This window comes from Perognathus longimembris, chromosome 19, assembly GCF_023159225.1.
Source record: "Perognathus longimembris pacificus isolate PPM17 chromosome 19, ASM2315922v1, whole genome shotgun sequence".
Classification (NCBI taxonomy): Eukaryota; Metazoa; Chordata; class Mammalia; order Rodentia; family Heteromyidae; genus Perognathus; species Perognathus longimembris.
The window spans coordinates 44,019,529-44,041,916 of NC_063179.1; the positions used below are offsets into that span (position 1 = coordinate 44,019,529).

A 22,388-nucleotide genomic window follows, 5' to 3' on the forward strand; every position below is an offset into this window, starting at 1 on the left:
ATACATTAAACATATAATTACATACAATTTAATTTACAAATGAAATGTGAGAAAATGTAATGTTTTGGTTAAAAGACAAAGATTGTCAGACTGAATAAAAAGAGTAGGAAGTATAACTTAGTGTTAAGTATTTGTTTAGCAAGAATGAGGACCTGAATTCAATCCCCAGGACAGAAAAAGAAAAGAGCCATCAAGTAAAATCAAGTAAAAATGTACACATTTAATACCCTAAATTCAATCTCTAGCACCACCAAAAAAAATTTACACATTTGGAGCCTTAAAATATGTTTCATGCCTTAAAATAAAGGCTTCCTATACGATGCAGTTTCAAGAAATGAAAGGTCTCAATCATTGTGCTTATTTCTGCAAGCCTCCTCTTCCCTCCAGCCCGGGGACGGGGCCCAGAGCCGCGTCTGCGCCAGGCCAGCGGGCTACCGCTGCGACACGCCCAGCCTTCACTTCTAAAAGCCTTACACCAACCGTTATTTTTCTCTATTACTGTGAAAAAGGAAATTTCCACAAAAGTATGACTAAAATACTTATTTTAACATTATCAAGTATGCAAATGAGATCCAAAACCCAGGAAAGAGTTAAGGCTGTCAAATTGACACTGGAATCTCTTTCACAGCTTATGGGAAGGTTCTAGTAAGTTCTCAGGAGGTGGCTGAAGCATTCCATCTCAGCCAGGTAGGGAAGCAGATGCTCTGACAGCCTTAGAGCAATCTCCTGCAAGTCACTGTTTCCTTATTGGTATGCAACTACTTAGGTCACATTATGCCTTTGTTAAGAAATACATAATTTTGGGCTGAGAATATGGCCTAGTGGTAGAGTGCTCGCCTCGTACACATGAAGCCCTGGGTTCCATTCCTCAGCACCACATATATAAAAAAAGGCAGAAGTGATGCTGTGCCTCAAGTAGCAGAGTGCTAGCCTTGAGCAAAAAGAAGCCAGGGACAGTGCTCAGGCACTGAGTTCAAGCCCCAGGCCTGGCAAAAAAAAAAAAAGAAATACATAATTTCTGGGATTTGTCCAAGACTTTAACTGAATAGACTTTTCAGGACAGGGTTCCATTATCTTTGTTTATACTGGGCCTGTGCCCTGTCCTTGAGCTTCTTTTGCTCAAAGCTAGTGCTCTACCACTTGCGCCACAGTGCCATTTCCGGCTTTTTCTGAGTAGTTTATTAGAGGAAAAAGTTTCATGGACTTTCCTGCCCTGGCAGGCTTCGAACTGCAATCCTCAGATTTCAGCCTCCTGAGTAGCTAGGATTAGTCATGCACCACCATTGGCAAGCATTCTTATTTATAAAATCACAATTCACATGGAACTCAATCTAGAGTGACTCAAGTTTACAGATATAAAATACACATACCTTTGCTATGGAAGCTTTATTCACTCAATAGGGTATGCCTGGAAAGGCGTCCTGCCAATTATGAGACATCTGCACTGAACCTAAAACACAGACTTCATCATACATTCTCACCTAAGTTTCTTTGATGATTCAGGGTTGGAAAGTTGGAAAGAGAAAATGAAATAATCCCCGGAGCTGAAATTAAGCAAGGCTAACAAGGACAGAGACTACATTACCTTCACAAGTCTCAGATACCAAATAACAACAAAATGCTGGAATCAGATATAACCCCGCAAGTAAAATATTTTAAGCTATAAGCTGAGCATACAAGAGTGCAAGACTTAAATAAGACTTTTGCCCTCATTGCATCTGGATCTGAGATTCAGTTAGCTCTCAAGCTCTGTTGCCAGAAACAGACCTGCCTTTGAATACACTGGTGTGGCCACAGTATCGTGTGTTTCACGTTTAACCTAAAAGATCCCTGTGGGTCACTGCCAATAATTCCAGATGTATTAATTTTCTGGATTCCAAATATTTAGTTAAATGTAGCAGTATAACCTTTCATATGTGTATGTATTCATATGTATTCATAACTATGGGGTAACTTCCACTTTACACTAAACTTTAATCTACACTTAATTTTTCCTAAATGTCCTTAATTTTTACTAAATCAACACATTAAAAAATCATATTCTGCATTTATTCCAATTATAAAGCCATGAGATTACCATATCTATTTCATCATTTTTAGTAATTTATACATCATAATGCCTAATGACCAAAACCATTATGACTTAAAATTAGCTGGGTTCTAAGCATTTCTGTGACAGTACACAAATAAAAAAATACCGTATTTTCTTGATTGAAAAAGTGTAAATCGTATTTTCCTCTCAAATGGTTCTTCCCAACTTAATTGGAGAATCAATTTAAAGAGTCATTTATGTACAGGTGCATGTTTCTTCTTAACCCACACGTGGGGATCAAATACCTGAAGAAGTTGGAATCTTATGAATACAGCCGGGACAGCAGTGCAGAGACTCATGAACAAACACGTCACAGTCCACACAGAAAACATTTTGGCATACAGCACAAACATACACCTGTAGTAGAGAAGGCAAAGTTAATAGAGAAAAGCTAAGCCCAGCCTAGCCTGCTGTGTCTTTACATTCCAGTCACTTCTGCTACCCACCCACCTATCCATTTCTAAGGCAACTGATTTCCCCTACTTTTAGAAAGAAATGACCACCTTTCTAAGACCTTAAAGTTTATCGTTGTAGGACGTCGAACTTCCTTCCTGTGTGTGCGTGTGTATATGTTGACTTGAACTCAGGGCCTAGGCACTATCTCTTAGCTTTTTTTGCTCAAGGCTGGTGGCCAACCAATTCTGGCTCTTCTGTTAGTTTTGTGGAGATAAATATTACACAAAAGGCCATTTCTGGCCTTTTGCTGGTTAATTGGAGATAAAAAGTCTCATAGACTTGCATGCCCAAGCTGTCTTCAAATTTTGATCCTCAGATCTCAGCCTTCTGAGTAGCTAGGATTATAGATATGAGCTACCAGCACCAGGCTACTATTCATTTTGTTCTCAATTTAGCTTTATCTGCTGTAATTATACTTATGGGAAATAACCTAATAAAAGCCTGGTCTTTAACAACCTACTGAAAATTTAATTACACTGTTTCCTCAGTATTTCTTACTGTCCCTGAGCTTCCTTTTGCTCAAGGCTAACACTTCAACACTTGAGCAACACAGCTCCACTTGCTGGCTCTTTTGGTAGTTTTATGGAGTCACAGAGACTTTCCTGCTTTGAGCCATGATCCTTAAATTTCAGCCTCCTAATAATTACAAGTGTGAGCCACCTCTGGCCTGCTTCAGTATTTTATTTATTTGTTTGTTTGTTTGTTTATTTCTTTGGTGCTGGTACTGGCTTGAGCTACTGGCACACAGCTCTTAGTATCTTCATATACATTACATACTATTTAGATAACCAATGCACTTACATGTTGGTCTTTCAATTCCACCTGACATCCATAACAAAACCTGAAAAAGCAAGGTTAGGAATCATTTTCTAGAACTCACTCATTAAAAATAATAAAGTAATAGCTCGGGTGCCAACAGCTCATGACTGCAATCCTAGCTCAGGAGGCTGAGATCTGAGGATCATACTTCAAAGCTAGCCCAGGCATGGAAGCCCATGAAACTCATTTTTTCCCCCAGTCCTGGGGCTTGAACTCAGGGCCTGAGCACTGTCCCTGGCTTCTTTTTGCTCAAGGCTAGCACTCTACCACTTGAGCCACAGCGCCACTTCTGGCCTTTTCTATATATGTGGTGCTGGGGAATTGAACCCAGGGCTTCATGCATACGAGAAAAGCACTCTACCACTAGGCCACATTACTTTTCATTCTGGGATATTTCTTCAGGTTTATCTTCTACTTACCTAGAGGTACTTTGATTAATTAGATTAATTGTGTATTCCTGCCCTTATTTTCAACAATGTGGTAAAGCTCAAGATAATCAATTATTAAATAATGAGGAATTTCAGATCTAGTTGTTAAACTGTTGACAGCAAAAAATAGGTCAAGGTGGGGCCATTTTAGAAATACCAAAGTATGTTCTTGGAGACTTTTTGTTTTTGATTTTTTTTACCAAAATATCATTTACCACAAATAGTTCAGCTTATAAAATCAGCAGACGTCTAAAGAAGCAGTCATTCCAGTCATAACCAGGCTATTCTACATCTCATTTTCTACATGAGAAGTAATCATACTGAAATTAACCTAACTTTATGTGAACGGTATCACTTATGACAGAAATAGATTAATTGAAACGTATATACCTTTCTCCTTTATATTCTTCTAGAGGAATTTCTTGAAAAGCATCCAAAGGAAATAAATGGTGATAAGACCGTGCCAAATGGGGAGCAGACACCAAAGTGAGACCTATCACATAAAACAGAGACATACTGAATAACCAAGACTCATACAAAGGCTGAAAAGCTGAACGGTAGAGCTTAAGTCAAATACTAAAAAAATTCACCTCAAGTATTTTCAAAACACCATTACTGAGCTACAGTCTCAGAATGCAACTGTTTCTGAGACTGCAGCTTGGGCCTTAGCATTGTCCCTGGCTTCTTTTTGCTCAACTAGCACTCTACCTCTTGAGTCACAGCACCTCCTGTGGCTTTTTCTGTTTATGTGGTGCTGAGGAATCCAACCCAGGGCTTCATGCATGCTAGGCAAGCGCTCTACCACTAAGCCACCTTCCCAGCCCCGCAAAGGTATTTTATAAAGGCAAGACTCAGACTGTTGTCTACCGGACAACCTTTGTGCCTTTGTGATTATACTGTACTTTTATTGGCCATGGGCTTGAACTCAGGGCCTAGGCTCTGTCCCTTTATTTCATTCAAGCCTATTACTCTACCACTTTGAGCCACAGTGCCACTTCTATTTTCTGGAGATAAGTCTCATGGACTTTCTTGCCAGGGCTGGCTTTGAACTACAATCCTCAGATCCCAGCCTCCTAATAGCTAGACTGACAGGCACGAGTCACGAGCGCCAGTGAAGAAACTCTTTTAGAGAAAGAGAATGAGGAAGCGCCTTTATTCTTAGAAGTGGAATACTGGGCATTCAGTGAGATTATTAATCTTACTCTTTAAAAAGATGATTTCCATAAATCCAGGCAGAATTCAGGCTATCTTTATTTCAGCTACAGAAAGTGATAGTCAAGTCCTTACCACATATTTTACATTCAACTGGAAGCTCACTGTATTTTGCCCGACACTGTGGGCAGAAATAGCCTCCTAATGTAAGCCCAGGCTCAGTGCTGTTATCCAAATGCCTGTGGAAGTGAAAAAGGAAAAACTGTAAAGAGGTGAGATATTCGTGTATGTACACATTCACACATGTGTGACATAGGCATGTTTCCCTTCATATACATGTGTACTCAGTGGGGGGAGCAGGGGAGAGGTGGGGAGATGAAAAGCAAGAGCTAAAGAAATTATGTTGCCTCAATCTAAACTCTGGGTTCTATTTTAAAATTTATTTGAAAATATATGTGCCAGATGAGCAAAAGAAACCAAGCAGGAGAGCGTGGCCCTGAGTTTGGGCTCCAGCACCAGCTCAGACACATAAAATGTATTCCTTATAGCTCATTTATGCTGTTCAGGATTTTTTCTCTTTATTTTGAAGTTTCTCTTGCTGTCTTTTAATTCATTCGTCTTTTCTTCTCTCTCTTTTTTTTTTTTTGGCCAGTCCTGGGGCTTGAACTCAGGGCCTGAGCACTGTACCTGGCTTCTTTTTGCTCAAGGCTACCACTCTGCCACTTGAGCCACAGCACCACTTCTGGCCGTTTTCTGTATATGTGGTGCTGGGGAATTGAACCCAGGGCCTCATGTATATGAGGCAGGCACTCTACCACTAGGCCATATCCCCAGCCCCCACTTCCAATTTCTTGGTGGTTAATTGGAGATAAGAGTGTCATGGACTTTCCCCTCCCTGCTGGCTTTGAACCTCAATCTGCAGATCTCAGCCTCCTGAGTAGCTAGGATAACAGGCGTGAGCCACCCACACAGGCTTAGCCATTACTTTTCAAGGGCTTCATTGAAGGTAATTTTGTGTGTGTGTACGTAGGTCCTGGGGCTTGAACTCCAGGTCTGGAAACTGTTCCTGAGCTTTTTTTTTTTCTCTAGTCAGGCACCCTACAACTTGAACCATAGCTCTACTTCGGGCCTTTTGATAGTTAACTGAAGATAAAGGTCTCTCAGACTTTCCTGCCTGTGGTGGCTTTGAACCATGATCCTCAGATTTCAGCCTCTTGAGTAGCTAAAGCATGGGCCACCAGCATGCAAGAGAAAGGTAATCTTTCATAAAGTCTATTACATTTCAAGCCCATTTTGAAAAGTTGTAACTTAAGCAAATGAACTTAAATTATTAATGTATTATCATAGACTATGACTCTTTACTTACGCCATGCTGAAAGAAGGTTTTGCATCTTGATCAGACAAAGAAGCAATGGTGTGTTGAGGAAATCCTTCATGGATAAAAACAGGTATTGATTATTTTTCCAAGCAAGTCTAGGACTATAAAACTAAAACTATTGCTACCAGAAAGCTAGAAAAGTTGCACACAAGCTCTTTCCTGCCATATACATAAATACACATATATATTTATGCATGTCTGCACATGTATACACACACACACACACACACACACACATATCTGATGAAACTGACTGTAAATCCAAGCTACAATAACAAGTAGGGAAAGTTGGGGAGAGATTTGTCTATGCATAAGGCCTCAGAATCCAAAGTGTATATCTAGGAAGTAGAGCTATGGCTCAAGAGGTAGAGGACTAGCCTTGAGCTGAAGAGCTCAGGGACTGCACCCAGGCCCAGAGTCCAAGCCCTACCAATGATAAAAACAAACAAACAAACAAAAATCCCAAAATGTTTATTTACATTTTCTAATTTAATAACAAATGTTGCTAATACAACTGAAGTTTATATTACAAGTGTCTGCTTGTACTTTAAGCATATTTTTCTAGGTTTAACTTTTTGGAACAGCCAACTTTTTTTTGTTGTTTTTTTTTTTTGGCCAGTCCTAGGCCATGAACTCAGGGCCTGAGCACTGTCCCTGGCTTCTTTTTGTTCAAGGCTAGCACTCTGCCACTTGAGCCACAGCGCCACTTCTGGCCATTTTCTGTATATGTGGAGCTGAGGAATCGAACCCAGGGCCTCATATATATGAGGCAAGCACTCTTGCCACTAGGCCATATTCCCAGCCCCAACAGCCAACTTTTTATATAACTTGCTCTCCATATATGTTCTAACTTCAGAACATGTGTTCAGGAAAAGCAGAAACTAGTATGAACCGTCAGCCAGGGGACACCTAGATTCCTAGCTACTGATGAGGCTGAGATCTGAGAATAGTGGTTCAAAGCCAACCCTGGCAGGAAAGTCTGTGAGACTCTAACTCTCCAATAAACTACTAAAAAAAAAAAAAGCCAAAAGTGGGGCTGTGGTTCTAAGTGATGGAGTGCTAGGCTTGAGTGAAAAAGGGACAGAGCCTAGGCCCTGATTTCAAGCCCATGATAAGGAAAAAAAAAAAAAAAAGAGGAAACTCCATTACATAAAAAACTTTAAATTTAAAAGAACAAAATTTATCTTATATGTGTAAGCAAATAAATATTTTAGGATATATCTAAGAGGTAGAATATATGCTTAGTATGCAAAATGACCTGAGTTGTTCACCAGCAAAAGGAAAAAAAAATAACAAAATGAATATATAAAGATAAGGTAGGGCTGGGAATGTGACTTAGTGGTAGAGTGCTTGCCTAATATGCATGCTGGCAAAAAAACCAACTGTTTCAGCATATGAAGTTTTTTTTGTTTTTCCAGTCCTGGGCCTTGCACTCAGGGCCTGAGCACTGTCCCTGGCTTCTTTTTGCTCAAGGCTAGCACTCTGCCGCCTGAGCCACAGCATCACTTGTGGCTTTTTCTGTGTATGTGGTGCTGAGGAATCGAACCCAGTACTTCATGCATGCTAGGCAAGCACTCTACCACTAACCACATTCCCAGGCCCAAGCAGTATTTTTTCTTAAACAAAAGAAAAACCTCAAATGTTAAAATATCATGTTTGGACCAGTATGTGCATAATTTAAATAAGAAAGTAAACACATACCCATACGAATTAGTGAGCATTCAGAACTTGAGCTGGCAGGAGGAGGACTAACATGATGTGTTAGCAGTTCTTTATAATGGCTTTCATCTAAAATAACATGGTATGTACCTAGCAACATGAAATGGAAAAGAGGAAAAAAAATTAACAGCTTAAAAAAAATTACAAAATTTACATAAATTCTGTAAAACATTCACTATCTTAAAAAAATGAAAATTTCAAAATAATTTACCTAAATTATCAGTTTCAAAAGTCTTATTTGGGGGCGGGGGATATAGCCTAGTGGCAAGCGTGCCTGCCTCGGATACACGAGGCCCTAGGTTCGATTCCCCAGCACCACATATACAGAAAACGGCCAGAAGCGGCGCTATGGCTCAAGTGGCAGAGTGCTAGCCTTGAGCGGGAAGAAGCCAGGGACAGTGCTCAGGCCCTGAGTCCAAGGCCCAGGACTGGCCAAAAAAAAAAAAAAAAACAAAAAAACAAAAAAAAAAAAAAAAAAAAAAAGTCTTATTTGGCCGGGCGCCAGGAACTCGTGACTGTAATCCTACCTACTAAGGAGACCGAGATCTGAGGAACGTGGTTCAAAGCCAGCCCAGGCAGGAAAATCTGTGAAATTCTTTAATTAATCACCAGAAAACCAGAAGTGGCTCTGTGGCTCAAGTGGTAAGTGCTAGCCTTGAACTGAAGAGTTGAGGGACAGTGCCCAGGCCCAGAGTTCAAGCCCCACAACTAACCAAAAAAAAGGTCTTATTTAAGTAATATTCTAAACTTGCTTTTCTTGGGATGACAGTAGTTATAGTTTAAAAAGTCTTGTTTAGCCGGGTGGTAGTAGCTCACGCCTTTAATCCTAGCTACTCAGGTGGCTGAGACCTGAAGACTATGGTTCAAAGCCAGCCCAGGCAGCAAAGTCTGTGAGAATTTTAGCTCCAGATAATTACAGAAAAAGTTGAAAGTGGCACTGTGGCTCAAACGATATAGCGCCAGCCAGCCTTGAGCAAAAAGGAGGTCAGCAACAGTGCTCAGGCCCAGAGTTCAAGGCCCAGTATCGGAAAAAAATACGTATATATATAAAATCTTTACAAAATATTACATATAGTGAAACTACCAACTTTTCAAGAATTACAGTAGTTTCTCTCAACACTGACTTTACCACTAGAAATTCCTTGCTTTACAAGTAAGATGATTTCTTTTACAATCAAAAATACAAATGACTGTCCATATGTTGTTGCTGTTGTCTGTTGTGGGTCTTAAACTCAGGACCTAGGTACTGTCCCCGAGCTCTTCTGCTCAAGGCTAGCACTCTACCACTTTCAGCCGCAGTGCCACTGTTTGTTTTCTGGTGGTTAATTGGAGAAAATAGCCTTTCCTCCCTGAAATGGCTTCTCATCAGGATCCTCAGATCTTAGCCCCAAGTAACTAAGATCACAGGTATGAGCCACCGGTGGCCAGCTATCCATTCTTTGGACTACAGAATATAAAGTGTTTTCAGTCTGTTGTTATAAAACAAAATGACCAGATTCAGTAACAATTTCTACACAGTAAGGATAATAGAAATATACCGCCAGTTTCACGAGCAAGAACGGTGCAAACCCGAACCTCTGCAGACAATCCAATGACAGACACTCTAATTTTAGCTGCCTTGATGGTCTTCATAAATCCAAGGAAAAGAAGAGTTTTAAGAAAAGAAAGAAAAAATTATTAATGTCTGAAAAATAATGCTCAGAAAACTAGGGACAAATTTACTTAAGAATTGTCTCGAGTTGACACTTTAATTCTGATGCATTTGTTCTACCTTGATTAGATCATAAATGTTAGACGGATCACAAGTCGTGAGGCTGCTAAAGATGACTAGGACTTCTCTACTTGTATGTCCAGGCATGTGTCTAAAGAAAGGTAAACACACTCCAATTAGGCACCACGGTTTATACAGCAAACCATTTAGAGGTGGTCTATGTTCCCACTATAGAATAGCTCACCTGCTTCAGTACTGCAAGGAAATATAGAACCCTGGGCCTTGTTCATGGAGGGCACGCGGTCTACCACTGCACTACATTACAGCACATCTCCAGCCCTAATACATAAAACTGCAAGAAATACACTGCAGACTTTATTTGGGAGGCAGAAATGGGGATGATTGTGGCTCAAGGTTAGTCCAAGCACAGAATTTCGTCGTATCTCAGCCAATAGCTAGCTGGGTACAGTAGCACGCACCTGTCATCCGAGACAAGTGGGAGACTGAGATTGGGCAGACCATGGGTGCAGACCAACCCAGGCAAAGAAGTTCTGCAGAGGGAAGCTGGACATAGGGGAGCATACGACTTCTCTCGGTAACTACCAGAAGCCTAAACTAAGTGGATTAAAATTCAAGCACCAACAGGGGCAGGAAGCGGGAACTTATCCTAAAAGTAACCAGGCAAAAAGAAGGCTGAGGAATGGGAATATGGCTTAGTGGTAGAGTGTTTACCTTGCATGCACGGAAGCCCTGAGTTCAATTCCTCAGCACCACCTACACAGAAAAAGTCAGAAGTGGCGCTGTGGCTCAAGTGGCAGAGTGCTAGCCTTGAGCAAAAAGCCAGGGACAGTGCTCAGGCCCTGAGTCCAAGGCCCAGGACTGGCAAAAAAAAAAAAAAAAAAAAAAAGAAGGCTGAAACCATGATTCAGAAGTAAAGCACTGGTCTAGCAAGAATGATGCCCTGAGTTCAAACTTGATTATCACCAAAAGGAATTACCACAAAAATATATTATTTATTGAGTTTTCATCTAAGTTTTTTTTTTTTTGCTCAAGGCTAGCACTCTGCCACTTGAGCCACAGCGCCATTTTTGGCCATTTTCTACATATGTGGTGCTGGGGAATTGAACCCAGGGCTTCATGTATATGAGGCAAGCACTCTTGCCACTAGGCCATATCCCCAGCCCCACTCATCTAAGTTCTTGAGATAGCATGATAAACAATACTGATACGGTTCCTGACATCATAAAGTTGATACTGTAATAGGTTTGTTTTATACAAATTCTAAAGTGGACAATGTACATTGAAAACTGAAAAATAGCCAGGTGCCAGTAATCCTATAATCCTAGCTACTCAGGAGGCTGAGCTGTGAGGATCTCGGTTCAAAGCCAGCCAGGGCAGGAAAGTCCAATTAACCACCCAAAAACCAGAAGTGGTGCTATGGCTCAAAGTAGTTGAGAACTAGCCTCGAATTGAAGAGCTCAGGGGCAGTGCCCAAGCCCAGAGTTCAAGCCCCACAACTGTGTGCTGGCCTGAGCTTGAACTCAGAGCTTAGATACTACCACCGAGCTTTTAAACTCAAGCCTAGCACTCCACCACTTGAGCTACAGTTCCAACATGCATATGATACATACAATGTCCACATGTGATGTAAGTATTAATACAGCTCTTTCTCTCTGTGTCTGTCTTTCGCTCTCTTGTTTTGGGACTAGTACTGGGGTCTTAGTGCTATCACTTAGCTTTTTTGTTCAACGCTAGTTGCTCTACCACTTGAGCCTCAGTTACACTTCCAGCTTTCTTTGTGTGTGTATATGGTTAATTAAAGATAAGAGTCTCAGGGACCTCCTGCTCAAGCTGGCTACAAATCTCAATCTTTAAATCTTAGCCTCGGGCTGGGGTTATGGCCTAGTGGCAAGAGTGCTTGCCTCGCATAGATGAAGCCCTGAGTTCAATTCCCCAGCTCCACATATACAGAAAATGGCCAGAAGTGGCGCTGTGGCTCAAGTGGCAGAGTGCTAGCCTTGAGCAAAAAGAAGCCAGGGTCAGTGTTCAGGTCCTGAGTTCAAGCCCCAGGACTAGCAAAAAAAAAAAAAAAAAAAAAAAAAATCCCTTAGCCCCCTAGTAGCTATGATGATAGGTGTGAGCTACCAGCACCCAGCACATTTTCTTTTTATCAAAGAGTCTTATTATTACATAGACAAGGTTAGCCTCAAAGCCATGACCCTTCTGCCAAACCTCCAGAATGTTGGGATTATAGGCATGCACTACCAAGCCCCGCCACGTACTACCAAACCCAGACACACAATCAATTTTCAGCAAGTATTTTTGGGTGTGTGTGCTGGTCCTAGAGCTTGGATACTGTTCCTCAACTTTTAAACTCAAGCCTCGCACTCTTATCACTTCAGCTACAGCTCCACTTCTCAGTTTTTCTTTTTTAAAAAAAAATTGGAGATACAAGTTGCATGCCTAGACTAACATCAAATTGCAATCCTCAGATCTCAGTCTCCTGAGTAGCTAAGATTACAGACAGGACCCCTCCAGGGCCTGGCTTCAGGTATTTACTTTTTTTAAAAATTTTTAATTTTTATTTTTTGGCCAGTCCTGGGCCTTGAACTCAGGGCCTGAGCACTGTCCCTGGCTTCTTTTTGCTCAAGGCTAGCACTCTGCCACTTGAGCCACAGCACCACTTCTGGCCATTTTCTGTATATGTGGTGCTGGGGAATCGAACCCAGGGCCTCATGGATACAAGGCAAGCACTCTTGCCACTAGGCCATATCCCCAGCCCCCCAGGTATTTACTTTTTAAATCACTGTATTACTGATATTGTTGACACTTCTATTATATTCTTCTTTTTTTTTTTTTTGATACTGGGAATCAAACTCAGGGCCTGCATATGCTAGGCAAGTACTCTATATCTTGCCTACATAGTTTCCTAAAAGCCTCTCCCCTCACCTAACTTGGTGCCAGTGACTTATGCCTATACTCCTAGCTACTAATGACGCCAAAATCCAGTGGATTTCAGTTTGAAGCCAGCCTGCATAGCAAAGTCTACAAGACTCTCTCTCTCCAATTAACCAGCAAAAAGCTAGTTTAGAGGTGTGGCTCAAGTGGTAGAGAGGGTGCCAGCTAAGCAAGCTGAGCCAGAGTAAAGTGCAAGGTGCTGAGTTTAAGAAAATACTGGGGAGGGGCTGGGAACATGGCCTAGTGGCAAGAGCACTTGTCTCGTATAAATGAAGCCCTGGGTTCGATTTCCAAGCACCACATATATAGAAAATGGCCAGAAGTGGTGCTGTGGCTCAGGTGGCAGAGTGCTAGCCTTGAGCAAAAACAAGCCAGGGACAGTGCTCAGGCCCTGAGTCCAAGGCCCAGGACTGGCAAAAAAAAAAAAAAAAAAGGAACTACACAAGAAAATACTGGGGGAAAAAAAAGATTTTAACTAGTAAAATATAAAGTAAAAAATACCAAAATAAATGCTATACATGACACTAGATATTTTTCTACTTAACTCTTTGCTTCAGTGGGCTTTATGAAAACCCACGTTAAACTATTAATACAACTTAACTCATTAAAAATAATTTGGGGGGCTGGGAATATGGCCTAGTGGTAGAGTGCTCGCCTCGTACACATGAAGCCCTGGGTTCTATTCCTCAGCACCACATCTATAGAAAAGGCCAGAAGTGGCGCTGTGGCTCAAGTGGTAGATCGTGACTAAAAGGAAGGCAGGGACAGTGCTCACGCCCTGAGTTCAAGCCCAAGGGCTGGCACACAAAAAAAGAAAAGAAGAAATTCCGTGTCAAGAATAAATAATAAACCACGCAGTACTAACTTCAGAGTCTGCATAGCCATGCTTAAGGAATTATAGAGCGATGGCTCTCCATGGCAGGTCATATCCACAGCTTTCTTCAGAGATGTTATGTGCTTCCTTGGGTTTCCTAAAACACAAAGGAAATAATCATTTAGTTCAAATGAAAGGTCATCGATGCAAGGTGGAAACATGTTTCTTCTAAAATTTACATATCTAAGATACTAAGGAACAGAATGCCTTCAGTTTAGATTTTTATCAGAAATGTTTGGGAGACAGTCTCAGTTCAGACTGAAAAACAACATAAGTAATCTCTTTTTATTGTCAGGCACGGTGGCTCACGCCTGTAATCCTAGCTATTCAGGAGGCTGTGATCTGAGGATTGTAGTTCAAAGCCAGCCTGGGCAGAAAAGTCCCCATGAGACTTGTATTAACCACTCAACAACTGGAAGTGGCACTGTGGCTCAAGTGGTAGAGCACTAGCCTTGAGCACAACGAAGTGCAGGGACAGCAGCCAGGCCCTGAGTTCAAGCCACACAACCAACTCATGCCCCCCATATGTATTTATGTATATAAGTGTGTGTATATATATTTAATATCCATTAGCATGCTTCCCCCCCAACCCAGGTCCAGGGGCTTGAACTCAGGGCCTAGGTGCTGTCCCTGAGCTTCTTTTGTTCAAGGGTAGCATTCTACCACTTTCCTGCCAAGGCTGGCTTCAAACTGCAATCCTCACATCTTAGCCTCCTGAGTAGCTGGATTATAGGCATGAGCCACTGGCAACCAGCTAGCACACATTTTGTAATAGTGTAAACCTAGAGTACATGATTTCTATCCTCAGTATTTCCATATTTCATTATTTTGTAGGCCGCATATCAATATCTGTGAAATGGGCATATGTCACATAGTCACAGGCAGCCAGAGGTGGCGCTGTGGTTCAGGTGGCAGAGTGCTAGCCTTGAGCAAAAAGAAGCCAGGGACAGTGCTCAGGCCCTGAGTCCAAGGCCCAGCCTGGCAAAAAACAAAACAAAACAAAAAAAAGAGGCTGAGGCAGGAAGACTGTAAATTCAAGGCCAATCTAGGCTATACCGGGGCTGAAGGGGGGGAGGGACCAAGGCCCAAGTGGTAAAGCACTTGTCTAACTGGCCCGAGGTTCTAAATTCAATCCCCCAGAACCACCACCAAAACAAACAAAAACAAAGAAACCGACAAGGCAAAGCTCTAGGAGTCATTCCTACAATCCCACCCACTTGGGAGACAAGATTTGGGAAAATCATGTCTCAAGGGCCCTAGACAAAACAATTAGCTAGAAACCATCTTAGTTGAAGAAGCCAGGCACGGCGGTGAGCACCGGTCATCTCAGCGGAGTGGGAGACATAAAGAGGAGGACCGCAGTCGAGGACGGCCTGCGGGGAAAACTTAGGACTTTCTTCAAAAAATAACTGAAGTAAAAACGGCTGGGATGTGGCAAAATCCAAACACACAAAAAGGTTTTACCTACGTAAACAAAGGCTTCCCACGTCCTGTGGCAAATCACCACAAAAATGGTATAAGCAATTCACAGATTATTTAACAGTGTGTAAAGATTTAATACAAGAGCTTTCTGAAAAGTCCATGAGACTTTTACCTCCAATTACCCACCTGAGAACAGGAAGTAGAGCTGTTCCTTGAGCAAAAAAGCTCAGGACAGCACCCAGGCCCTGAGTTCAAGTCCTAAGACTAGCAAAAAATAAAATTTAAAAAAAAAACTTAAAAAAATATATATATTCATATGTATTTAAGATAGTGGACAGATCCAGAAATTCTAGCTAATCAGGAGGCGGAAACCTGAGGATAGTGGTTCAAAGCCAGCCCAGGCAGGAGTGTACAGGAGATTCTTATATCTAATTAACCACTAAAAAGCCAGAAGCAGAGCCAGGTGCCAGTGGCTCACGTCTGTAATCCTAGCTACTCAGGAGACTGAGAATTGTAGATTGCAGTTCAAAGCCAGCCTGGGCAGGCAAGTTCAGGCAAGTTCTTATCTCTAATTAACAACCAAAAACTAGGACATAGAGCTGGGGTTCAAATGCTAGAGAACTAGCCTTCAAGGGAAAAAGTTCAGGGACAGCACCCAGGCCCTGAGTTCAAGCTCTGGGACAGGCACATGCACACTCCCCACCCCCAAATGTCCCATCCTTCTAAAAATACAAACCTACATGCTCTATGCATACACACACACACTGACTAAAGGATGGGTGTATGGAGGAATCCCAAGTTACAATTCCTCTGAACAATTAATGTACTATTTATCAAAATGAATACCACACGCAAGGAGAGGGTAAAAGGGGGACGCCAGAATGGAGGTACGGTGAGCAAATGCAGTCATCACATCCAATGTACACTACATAAAAAAATGAACAACATAGCTTAAGGATAGGGACAAAGAAGGGAAACGGGGAGAAAGATGGAAGGGAGGACACTGATCAAGAAGCATGTAGCTATAACCTGACTTTTGAAATTGTAAACTCTTTGTACAACTACTTAATAAAAAAGAAAAAAAGCTCTCTTGAAGTGCATTCAATTTAACACTATTCACTGTGTAGATCTCAACTTGGGAGATTATTATTTAATGGTTTCACCTGAAAAGCATAGAGAACACTTTACTTATTAAGCAGTCATGCCAACAAGGTCACACGTTGAATAATTAAAGCTAAGTCCTTGAGTCTTGTGAAGGTAATCTTATGCATACCTGAGAGTTCAGTCAGTTTTTCAGCTCTTTTACTCTTGGTCACAATTATTCCAATCTTAAAAGCAAAAACAATTCTTACTTTAATATAACTAGTTATTTTCTCTTGACAAGAATTTAGGTAACAAAACTAGTAATTACAAAAGAAATAAGCAATGTATAAACCCTTTTTCTTTTCTTCTTTGTTTGTTTTTCCAGTCCTGGGGCTTGGACTCAGGGCCTGAGCCCTGTCCCTGGCTTTGTTTTGCTCAAGGCTAGCACTCTGCCACTTGAGCCACAGCGCCCCTTCTGCCTTTTTCTGTGTATGTGGTAGTGAGGAATGGAACCCAGGGCTTTATGCACACGAGGCGAGCTCTCCTGCGGTGCACGAGGCCATCTTCCCAGCCTCTATATAAAAACTTTTTCTCAAAGTGTTTTTCACAAATTTAGCTATTAGTAAACACTAACATACATATTTAACTTTAAATGATTTTCTTTAGTCAGTCATGGGGCTTGAACTTAGGACCTGGGTGCTATCCTTGCACTCTTCTGCTCAAGGCTCATGATCTACGACTTTTAGTGACAGGACCACTTCTAGTTTTCTGGTGGTTAACTGGATATGGATATAAGAGTCTCAAGGACTTCTGTGCCCAGGCTCGCTTTGAACTGCATCATCAGATATCACCCTCCTAAGGAGCCGGGATTATAGGCATGAGCCACCAGTGCCCCAGCTAAATGACTTCTTAGAGCTATTCTGTTTATTATTGATAAGTCTACCAGAAATAGGTATATAGTCTGAGCTAATAATTCATAGAAAATATGATTTATTTCTAAAAAACTGTATTTGACAGCAAAATATAAATCTAATTCTGAATTCAATCACTTAGCTACATACCTGACTGATTGGATTTTGGTCAAAATATTCTTCTACGAAGTATTCCAGTAACTGATGAAAGAAAATACACAAAGAAATATTACACAAGAGTAAACTACAGACATGTCTGATCGGTATTTATGAAACCTATCTACTGAATGGCACTTCTCATGATGTTTATTTATCTTAACATTTCAATATTGGGCTGGGAATATGGCCTAGTGGTAGAGTGCTTGTCTTGCATGCATGAAGCCCTGGGTTTGATTCCTCAGCACCACATATATAGAAAAAGCCAGAAGTGGCACTGTGGGGGGCTGGGGATATGGCCTAGTGGCAAGAGTGCTTGCCTCTTAGACATGAGGCTTTGGGTTCAATTCCCCAGCACCACATATACAGAAAACGGCCAGAAGTGGCGCTGTGGCTCAAGTGGCAGAGTGCTAGCCTTGAGCAAAAAGAATCCAGGGACAGTGCTCAGGCCCTGAGTCCCAGCCCCAGGACTGGCAAAAAAAAAAAAAAAAAAAAAAAGAAGTGGCGCTGTGGCTCAAGTGGTAGAGTGCTAGCCTTGAGCAAAAAGAAGCCAGAGACAGTGCTCAGGCCCTGCCTGAGTCCCAGCCCGAGGACTGGCAAAAAAAAATTCACTATGTTTTGTTGTTGTTGTTTATGTGGTACTGAGGAATCGAACCCATGCCTCATGTATGCTAGGCAATCCCTCCACAAATATAAACCACATTCCCAGGCCCTCTCAGATTTTTAAACTCACAGATTTTCAAGAAATGTTCAGCTCTAAAGCTACTAAATAGTAAAGTCTTGTAGTTGAAGTGGTAAGCGATAAGACATGATTGAGCTAAGTTTAAAAGATGGATCTGAGCCAGGCAGAATACAGACCACCTTTAGCTCTATATACTTGGAAGGCTAAGGAGAGTTTCTGAGGTCATGAGTTTGGGGCTAGCTGTGGCTATCTAGTGAGACTCCATCTCATAAGATAAAATAAACAACAGGATGGATCCATTTGGACATGTCAAAGACAATGTACACAAGAAAATAACCAGAGCAGAACCAGAGCAGAGAACAGCAGAACTTAAGAGTTCTTGACAGGTCAGGAACACAGATGCAAGGCACACAAAGGAAAATGAAGATCCAGCTAAAGAAAACCAAAAGGATAAGTTACAAATCAAGATCTTTTTTGAGGTGAGTGGGGACAGACTGGGGCTTGTACTCTTGACTGGCTTTTCTGTGCAAGGCTGACACCCAATTGCTTAAAGACCACCTCCATTTTTGTTTTTGTTTTTTGGTACCAGTATTGGGGCTTGAACTCAGACCTGGGTGATGTCCTTCAGCTTGTTCTCTCAAGGCTGGTATTCTACCACGTCAGCCACACATCCACTCTTAGCTATTTGGTGGTTAACTGGAGATAAGGAGCTCACAGATTTTCCTGCCTAGGCTGGCTGCGAACTCCACAGTGATCTTCAGATCTCAGCCTCAATCCACAGCTGGGATTGCAGGCCTGAGGCACAGGTGCCTGGCTCATTTCTAGATTTTTGCTGGTTAATTAGGGTAGGTGTCTCAGGAATTTATCTGCCTGAGCTGGCTCTGAACTGTGATTCTCGGATATCAGCTTCCAGAGTAAGTAGAATACAGGCATGAGTCACCAGCACCCAACTTAGAACAATGAATTCTTTAAAAAATACAGTAAGTTTTTATTTTGTTCTGTTCTTTCTGTTAATATAAACTATGTGTGGGTAGAATTACTGCCAGATCACTTGGGGGAAACAATGAAACAAAACAGCTTTTGTGGCTTTAATTTGTCACCACCCATGTCAAGATATCTTGCTTTGTGATCAGTACAAAAAAAAAAAAAAAGAGAGAGAATTCCACGTGCTTCGTTACATTTAGGTGATGCTACTATACCTTTAAAGTACATGTCAGTCTGTTAGGCTTTAAATCTTGGTCTTCCATTGTTCTTGATCCATCCACTACCACGTAAAGGTGGCGCATCTGGCAAAGGAGGGGGGAAGGGCATGACACAATCTCCAGAGACAGTTTTTATGAAGAATTAAAAATAACATTCAGTAGTCATACATTGTACACATATATTTTACTATATTTTAAAAAAAGATTACTGGTCTACCAAGGCAGAATATTTCTCTAATCCAAAATAGTTCAGTATCAGTAAAAAGACCAAAACGTACCATTCCGAGTCGAACCTGTCCATGGTGCTCAAATACTCTGCAAAAATAATGCAGACATTTAAATGAAACACCACGTAATAACAAAAAATGAATAAAGCCTTCTAACTAGTGTTTCTTATGTAGTCACGTAAATTATCCCCTTTTGGATACAGGTAACATTGGGCGCTGTGGTAGTCTGTGGGGAGCACCTCCTTACTGGGGCAAGGCGAGGCTGCTAGTTCTTTCTCCCTATTCAGACCACTAGGAGGGCAGTTTTCAGACACACTCGGAAATGAAGCACTCAGGGTGGTTAGAGAAAGAAAAGCTTACAAGTTTTCCCTAGGAACCTATTATTAGAGTTTACATACCTTTTCCTCTTTGCCTTAAAGAGAATATCTTCTATTGTGGCTTTAAGAGAGCCAGTTTCATCTTCTTTAAGAATTTCCCTGTAAGAAAAATTGTTTGAAAAAATAAGCTAAAAATATTAACCCAAAAGAAATAAAAACTTATGTACAAATATTTGTATATGTATGTTCATAACAGCATTATTCATTAAGTAAAAAATTATTTTTAAAAAACTTTAATGTCCACCAACTGGTAAATAGATAAAAATGTTATACTGAGGGGCTGGGGATATGGCCTAGTGGCAAGAGTGCTTGCCTCGTATACATGAAGCCCTGGGTTCGATTCCCCAGCACCACATATACAGAAAATGACCAGAAGCAGCGCTGTGGCTCAAGTGGCAGAGTGCTAGCCCTGAGCAAAAAAACAAGCCAGGACAGTGCTCAGGCACTGTCTCTTCTCCCCAATTAACCAAGGAAGAAGGAATGGGAGCTGTGGCTCAAATGGCTGAATGTTAATCTTGAGCAAAAAAGATAAGGGACAGCTCCAAGGCCTTGAATTCAAGCTGCTGTGCGCACGCGTGCACACACACACACGCGCGCACGTGCACACACACACACACAGAGGCATCAGTGACTCACACCTTAATCCTAGCTCAAGAAGTTGAGAGCTGGGGCTGGGAATATGGCCTAGTGGCAAGAGTGCTTGCCTTGTATTCATGAAGCCCTGCGTTTGATTCCTCAGCACCACATATATAGAAAATGGCCAGAAGTGGCGCTGTGGCTCAAGTGGTAGAGTGCTAGCCTTTAGTAAAAAGAAGCCAGGGACAGTGCTCAGGCCCTGAGTCCAAGGCCCAGGACTGGCACCAATAAATAAATAAATAAACAAAAAGAAAAGAAAAAAAAAAAAGAAGTTAAGAGCTAGAGGATCACAGTATGAGAGGCCAGTGTGGGTTCAAGTTCAAAAGTTCAAGACTCCAACTCTAAACAACCAGCCTAAAGCTAGGCTGGAAGCATAGCTTATGTGCTAGTACACCAGGTAAGCAAGCAAGCTGAGTAAGTGTGAGTTTGTGAATTTAAGCCCCAATACTGCCAAAAAGTAATTTTTAATGTAGTGCACTAATAAAAGAGTACTGGGGCTGGGAATGTGGCTTATTGGTAGAGTGGTTGCCTACCATGCATGAAGCCTTGGGTTCGAGTCCTCAGTACCACATGAACAGAAAAAGCTGGAAGTAGAGCTGTGGCTCAAGTGGTAGAGTGCTAGCCTTGAGCCCTCCCCTCCCCCAAACAAAAGCTCAAGGATGGTGCCCAGGCCCTGAGTTCAAGACCCAGGACTAGAATAATAATGATAATAGAGTACTATTCAGTAATTTAAAAAAAGAAAATGAAGTACTTGCTAATGTACACTACATCATGAAACGGAAACAGTTCTACCTTGAAACAATATAATAAATGCTAGACACAGGTGATAGGCACATGATTACATGGGTATGAAATGTTGAGTAAAGGTAAATATACGAATATAAAAAGTTTATACTTGTCCACAGGTTGGGAATATAATTTATTGTAAATGAGCTTGAAGGATCTTCCTGGAGAGGTTAAAACGTTTTAAAACTGGTTTTGACAATAGCTGCAAAACCCAGTGAAGTTTTATAAAAACAAAACATTGGAAATGTATACATTTTAACATATGTGAAGTACACTTCAGTACCGCGAACTGAAAACGAGAGGTTCTAAAGCAGTAATACTCCACTCACCATGTTCTCTCGTAGCCTCCTTCCCATCGCTTTGCTCTCTCAGGTTCTTCGTCCATGGTTTAAAAGGTATATACTATGCAACACTGTAAAAACACATCATGAATTTTAAAAATGCTTCCTAAGAAATGCAATTTCAATTATATGAAAGTGGTAAACAGTAAAAACAGTAAAAAACACAGTAAAAACTGTGTACACTAGGTGTACACAGTTGTCGAATTCGTTGTGGATTCATCAATAACTGTTGGAGGAAAATAGAAAAATGTCACAATTCCTTTTCCTATTTCCAATAAACAATATGGATATTTATGGGCAAACCCAAAAACAGAAATATGCATCTTTTTAAGGGGGGGGGGTAGTGAGGCTTGAATTCAGGGCCTGGGTGCTGTCCCTGAGCTTTTATTCTGCTCAAGGCTGGGGCTGCCTCTACCACTTCAGCCCGCAGCTCCACTTCCAGTTTTCTGGTGGTTAATTGGAGACAAGAGTCCTAAGAACTTCCTTTTGGGGCAGACCATGATCCTCAGAGCTCAGCCTCCTCAGTAGCTAGGATTACAGGTGTGAGCCACCACCTCCCAGCAGAAATAAGTATCTTTTTATAATTAATTAATAAGACAAAAAATAGGTGAGCTTGGTGGCACATGCCTATAATCCCCATGACTTGGGAGACAAAGAAAGGAGGATTCCAGTTCCAGTCTGGCCTGGGCAAAGTTTGCTAGACCTTATTTCAAAAGCAAAGTAAAAACAAGGACTAATAGAGGAAGTGAATTTGATCAAAGTCTATTAAAATGCCACAATAAAAACCCCTTGTTAAAAAAAAAAAACAACACTTGTAGAGGCTGGGAATGTGGCTAAGTGGTGGAGTGCTTGCCTAGCATGGGTTCGATTCCTCAGCACAATGTAAACAGAAAAAGCCAGAAGCGCTGCTGTGGCTCAAGTGGTAGAGTGCTAGCCTTAAGCAAAAAAAAAGCCAAGGACAGTGCTCAGGCCCTGAGC

The 22,388-nt window shown here is 41.4% G+C and overlaps 1 protein-coding gene across 2 annotated transcripts; it reads right to left on the reverse strand.

Moving 5' to 3' along the window:
• Positions 1-1,207: 1,207 nt before the first annotated feature.
• Positions 1,208-21,481, reverse strand: Gtf2h2 (general transcription factor IIH subunit 2). Of its 2 annotated transcripts, XM_048368121.1 has the most exons (16): positions 21,399-21,481; positions 19,669-19,746; positions 19,322-19,358; positions 19,041-19,127; positions 17,154-17,204; positions 16,283-16,337; positions 13,579-13,684; positions 9,816-9,906; positions 9,583-9,670; positions 8,027-8,134; positions 6,314-6,377; positions 5,083-5,186; positions 4,186-4,288; positions 3,350-3,389; positions 2,338-2,449; positions 1,208-1,450 (listed from the first exon to the last, which is right to left on the reverse strand). In XM_048368121.1, the coding sequence occupies exons 1-16, from the start codon at positions 21,452-21,454 to the stop codon at positions 1,395-1,397; spliced, it is 1,236 nt and encodes a 411-aa protein (XP_048224078.1). In that variant the 5' UTR covers positions 21,455-21,481; the 3' UTR covers positions 1,208-1,394. The 2 variants fall into 2 exon arrangements, with proteins under 2 accessions (XP_048224078.1, XP_048224080.1); XM_048368123.1 differs by lacking the exon at positions 3,350-3,389 and having other exon boundaries at positions 1,208-2,449.
• Between the last annotated feature and the right edge of the window lie 907 nt (positions 21,482-22,388).